At 42.1% G+C, this 5,392-nt stretch overlaps 1 protein-coding gene across 1 annotated transcript in view; it reads left to right on the forward strand.

Annotated features, from left to right (window-relative positions):
* Positions 1 to 4,762: 4,762 nt before the first annotated feature.
* Positions 4,763 to 5,392, forward strand: part of LOC103590963 (low-density lipoprotein receptor class A domain-containing protein 1-like) — a 2,363-nt gene continuing 1,733 nt past the window's right edge. The window contains exon 1 of the mRNA XM_008573323.1: positions 4,763 to 4,952. Within this exon, the coding sequence (XP_008571545.1) occupies positions 4,763 to 4,952 (190 nt within the window). The remainder of the gene's footprint in view (positions 4,953 to 5,392) is intronic.

Genomic DNA, 5,392 nt, shown 5'->3' on the forward strand with positions numbered 1-5,392 from the left:
TATACGTGGGATCCGAACCCTCGGCGGGAGCGCCGCCACGCTTCCCAAGCGGCGCACTACAGCAGTGCGCCACCGGGCCGGCCCCAATGTTATCCTTCTTAAATTTCAATGTTGGACAAGATTTTACAATATGCATAACGTGTACAGGTGCATAATTTACAAATAAATATATGAGGGAATGCTAATTTTATTTCATTCAGTTATTTTGTTGCTGAAGAGATAAACAATCAAAAGTTTGGAGACCTCTGTTCTAGAAGAGTAGCTGTCATTCCAGCTGTATTTTAGAATTACTAAGAGAGATTTTTAAATTATATTATGCCTTACCCCATTCCAGGCTTGGTGAACCCCAATCTTTAGGGGTGAGGTGTGGGATATGTGTATTTTTAAAAAGCACCCCCTGGTGATTCTGCTACAACACCCCCTCTGCTAAAAACCACTTTGTTCTCTAGACTATAAGTTTGCCAAGGGCAAAGATGATATCTCTCTTATTCACCCATATATTTATAGAGTCTAGCACAGTGCCTAACACAAAGTAGATGTTCCATAAATGTTAGCGGAAGGGCTGAATGGTGGACAAATGAGCCACAATCTAGAGACAGCCACTGCGAACTCCCCCAGCCTTTGTTTTCGTGCTTAGTGCTTTCATATGATCATCTTACATGTTCAAGAACATATTATATATAAAATTTGTCGCTTATTTGATCACTTTTAGTAAATAGGTGTTTAGTATATATTTTAGCATTATTTAGCATTTCCTATTATCGACTGAAGTATCTAAAAAATCTTTATACCAAAAGTTTTCTTCTACATATCCAATTGTACGAGGGTATGTCAAAAAGAAAATAGAAGTTGAAGATAATATGAATGAGGATACGTCATGGAAAATAGAAGTTAAAGATGATATGAATCATTCTGTGAACTTTTTGAAGTACCCTCATGTGCTTGGGATAGAGTCTCAGAAGTGGGGTTTCTAAGTCAGCGAGTAAGACCATTTTAAAGGCCATAGCTATTATGGGAAAAATGAATTGACATTGACCCCAGGAGAGGGGGCTCTGGTTTAAGGAGCAAGGGCTTATAGGATTCTTGTGATCCGGCAGAGTGAGAATCTTCAGTGGGACTTTGTGATATGGCAAAAAAGACTTGGAATGTCTGATTGTCTTATCCTGTTTCTACCATTTACTGGCTGTGACACTTAGATTCTTTAAACCTAAGTTTCTTGATCAATACTATGAATATTTACAGCTATGTGACAGGGCTGGTAATTCTGAAGTACTGTTATGTGGTAAAGATAAAAGCGCTAATTTTGATACTTAATATAGTTCCAGACAGACAGAAGATCAGAGTCTAGGAGTGGTTCCCATGAAAAGATACCACCTATCTCTTTTCTATTAAAATGCAGTGTTTACCCACAAGGGGGGTTGAACCCTAGTTCCTTAGGTGGGGGCTCAAAAGGACCCACAACTACAGACTTAGGCCCCTGAGGAAGGTTCAGAGATATTTAGGAACTCTTTGGTCAACAGGTCACCTCAGAAATACCAAAGGTGAGTATCGTTGTTTGCAAAAGGTAGAGCTGCTGTAACTGTGATAAAACGATCATGAACTGTGTGAGGACTCTTTTTTTCTTCATGGTGTGCCAATAAAACCAGTCATGCAAGTCCTCATGGTGCCAGTCTGCTCTAAATGGGAAGCGGCTCCCCACTACTGCTCTTTAATGAGTTTACTCCCGAAACCACCAAGCGAATGGCTGATTGTCCTTTGGAATGTCTGATTGGATTCCAAGACCATGGTCTGCATTTCATTTTTCGGTATGAGCTGTACTTTTCAAACTTGAGTGTGAATGTGGTCCCCTGTCCAGCCCCCTAGAGAGTCTGATTCTGTAGGTCTGGGGTGGGGCCCAGGAATCTGCATCTTCTTCAGTGAGCCTGATGTAGGTAGCCCAAAAACTAGGTTTTGGGAAACACTGGCATAGGAGAAGTAGCCCTACCCAGATAGGGACCAGAAGACTGGGGTTCGAAATGAGTTATTTTCATTTATATCAGCCTAAACCTGATGTAAGGTTTCAGCTCCAAGGGTCCTGTTTCTTCATTTTAAAGCTTCATTTTCACATGAAAATGGGGAAAAGCTCATCCAGGAGAAGCAATCCTCATTCATCATGAGGCTGGTTGCCCAGATCAAATTAGAAACTGTAGATAGGAAAAGTACGGTCATAACTAAAATCACACATTTAAGGTTCTATACTTTTGGCTTCTGCCTTTCACACTGAGAAAACAATGGACAACACCTGGTTAGTTAACACTGTATCCCCGAGATAAGCCTCTGTCCTGTGATGAAGACTTGTTCTCTTTTGTGTTTGTGTGTTTTGCTGTGACAGAGCACAGCTGGCCTCCTACTGGGCAGTGCCATCTGATTTCCTGCCTGGCATTCCTTGTGCTTGGAGTTACCACTGTTGTGACTGGTCTTGGAATCACCTTTGGAATACCTGTAAAAGCTACAAGTATGTGCCACCCCTGGATGACCGATCTGTCAATAATTCACTTGACCAAGAGAGTGTATATATACTCCACATATTCTAAAATGGGTGGCTCTACTGGTAATGGATGGTTGGCACATGGTATGCACCAACCATTGCCCTGGACATTTTACACATCTCATCTTTGTTTTATTCCTCTCAACAGTCTTTCAAGGTGGTTGCTGTTATCACCATTATGACAGAGACTCAGGGAAGTTAGGCAAGATCATGTGGCTAGTAAGTTAACAAGCCAGGGTTCCGACCCAGGTCAGCCTACACAGGTTATGGTTTCCATCTTCAAGGAATTTTCACAGTATAACTAGAAAGACTAGTCACACAGGGGTGCACAATACAGAACAGCATATAATTAGGAATTAAGTTAGGTTGGGCGAGATGATAAATATTTTCAGTAATTGAGAGAAATCAGCTAAGACTGGTGCTAAAGGGATACAGTAGTGAAGGAGCAGGGTCTGGAGCTGAACTTCGTAGGGGAGCTCAGATTTAGATGGAAGATTTGGAAGGGGTTTGCCAGAGATGGAAACTGTGTACTGTCTGGTGGGACATCTTTATACTTGAGCTGAAAAATAACAGAGTAGTTAAGGAGTGGGGGCCGAGTAAAAAACAAGGAGAGAATTATGGTCCAGGAGCACTGAATGGCATGCAATTACTCACACACGCCCATCCACACATTCACGCCATGTCTGCTCCGGCCACACTCTGGCACATGCTCTTCCCTCTGCCATGACGCCCTTCTTCCATCGCTCATTTGTCTGACTCCTAAAGGGTTTAAGACTAATCTCAGTCAGGTGTCCCCAGACTGAGTGAGATGTGCCATCTCTGTGCTTCACAAACCCTATGTAAACATCAATCCAGCTCTTAACCACACAGTGTGGGAATTATCTGTTCTGGAATGTGTCTTGAAGGCAAGAACCATTCTTCTAACCCCAGCCCTGCTACCTGCATGATTGAGAAAGGCCTTCAGTAATGCTTGTTGGGTAAAGAACTGAGGCTTGATACTGCCAGAAGTGGAGCCATGGAAGGCTTTTGAGCAGGGAGATGATAAAAGCAAGCAACACTTGTGTGGTTTCAATGAAGGAAATGGGTTGGAGAGAAAGTGATAGATTTGAGACATGGGAAACTGACTCAGAATGTCATGGAAGAAATGAGACTTGGGGATCTTGGTCTCTTGATTAGACCATTTCTGATCTGGCCATAAACAGTAGGATGCTATCCAACAACAAAAAAATAAGAGTAAGATCTGAATTCTCATTTTATTTTTCTCTTGTATAACCTAAGATAAACTTCTTTTAACCTCAATCTAAAATGTGTATGACTAAGATTTCAGAGTCTATGATATATTAGCAAATGTGTGAAAGGACATATCTGACATTTCTCCCAATAAATCTCTTTCACATCTAATTTTATCTTGGTATCAATTTCTCAGAAGATCCAGCTGACACAGATTCTTTCAGATCACCAGAGCATAATAGATTCTTATGCTTAGAACAACAATGCCAAACATACTGCCAAACAGATTATGGGGTACAGACTGTGCTTTTTCTTCCTCTTAATTATCAACTTAGTCCCAACTGTAAGACATTCTGGATGCAAAATGCACATTCACCCAGCTCCCTTCACCAACTCTAGACTAGGTATCTAAAATGTTTTCAGCCTATTTACCACCCTACACACCAATTAGGAATTTTGTGAGGATACATTATTTTGGGTGAAAATGTCTGAGATACAAATGTTACCAATCTGCTATGACATCTTAAATTCCATCAGATTTGTATAGCACTTAAAATTTTAAAAAATACCATCACATTATTTTGACTACCTCCCATTTAGTTTTCAGTGGGTAGATTCATTGCCCCCAATAACCTCAGTTTAACTCACAGTATCCCCATGAGGTCAGCATAGCAAGTTATCTTTTGTTTCCATTTCTAGCTAAGAAAATAATTGAGGGGGGCTACATAACTAAATCTACAGCAAAGCTCAAACCAAAACCCAGACCTGGTGACTCTCACCCAGGCACCTTCTATGACTTCTCAGGCAGGAGGGAATCTACCCTTGTTTGCCCAAATGCCAGTGGTTTTGCACAAAATGCAAGCTAAGTGGGCTTAGAGAGTTTTGGAGAATATGTGAGAAAATGAAAGAAAATGGGTAGAAGAAATAATGGGGTAAAGGACAATGGCGAGAAGCAGAAGGGGGGAAGGAGGAGGCACATTATTATATTATTAAAGCTTGATGTTCATGGTCACAGGTGAACGCATCAACATCCAGTACTTGTCTCTTCCAGACTTACCTTATCGAAAATGTAAAACAGCTTTGCAGCAACAGGGTTTCTTGTGTGGGGACCTCACTACTTGTTTGCCACCCTCCCTGCTTTGTGACGGCAAGCTGGACTGTAGTCATGGAGAAGATGAATCTGCTACCTACTGTGGTAAGTGGACAAATAACCAAAATTTAAAAATAGTCCCCAGCAACTAATAATGAAAATTAAAAATTATAATTAAGGGCCGGCCCGGTGGCGCACTGGAGAGTGCGCCGCTTGGGAGTGCGGCAGCGCTCCTGCTGAGGGTTCGGATCCCATGTGGAGACCGGTTCCCACTCACTGGCTGAGCGTGGTGCGGGCATGACACTGAGGGTTGCGATCCCGTTACCGGTCAGTAAAAAAAGACAAAAAAAAAAAAAAAAGAAAAAATTATAATTAAAATATTGTCATGCATGAATATTTTTTTTATTAGAAATAATGCCTTTGTTTGGCCGGCCTGGTGGCGCACTGCTACAGTGCGCCGCTTGGGAGAGCAGCGGCGCTCCCGCCGAGGGTTCGGATCCCACATACAGACCGGCGGCTCACTGGCTGAGCGAGGTGCAGGCGCA

Source organism: Galeopterus variegatus, unplaced genomic scaffold (assembly GCF_000696425.1).
Source record: "Galeopterus variegatus unplaced genomic scaffold, G_variegatus-3.0.2 Scaffold902, whole genome shotgun sequence".
Lineage (NCBI taxonomy): Eukaryota > Metazoa > Chordata > Mammalia > Dermoptera > Cynocephalidae > Galeopterus > Galeopterus variegatus.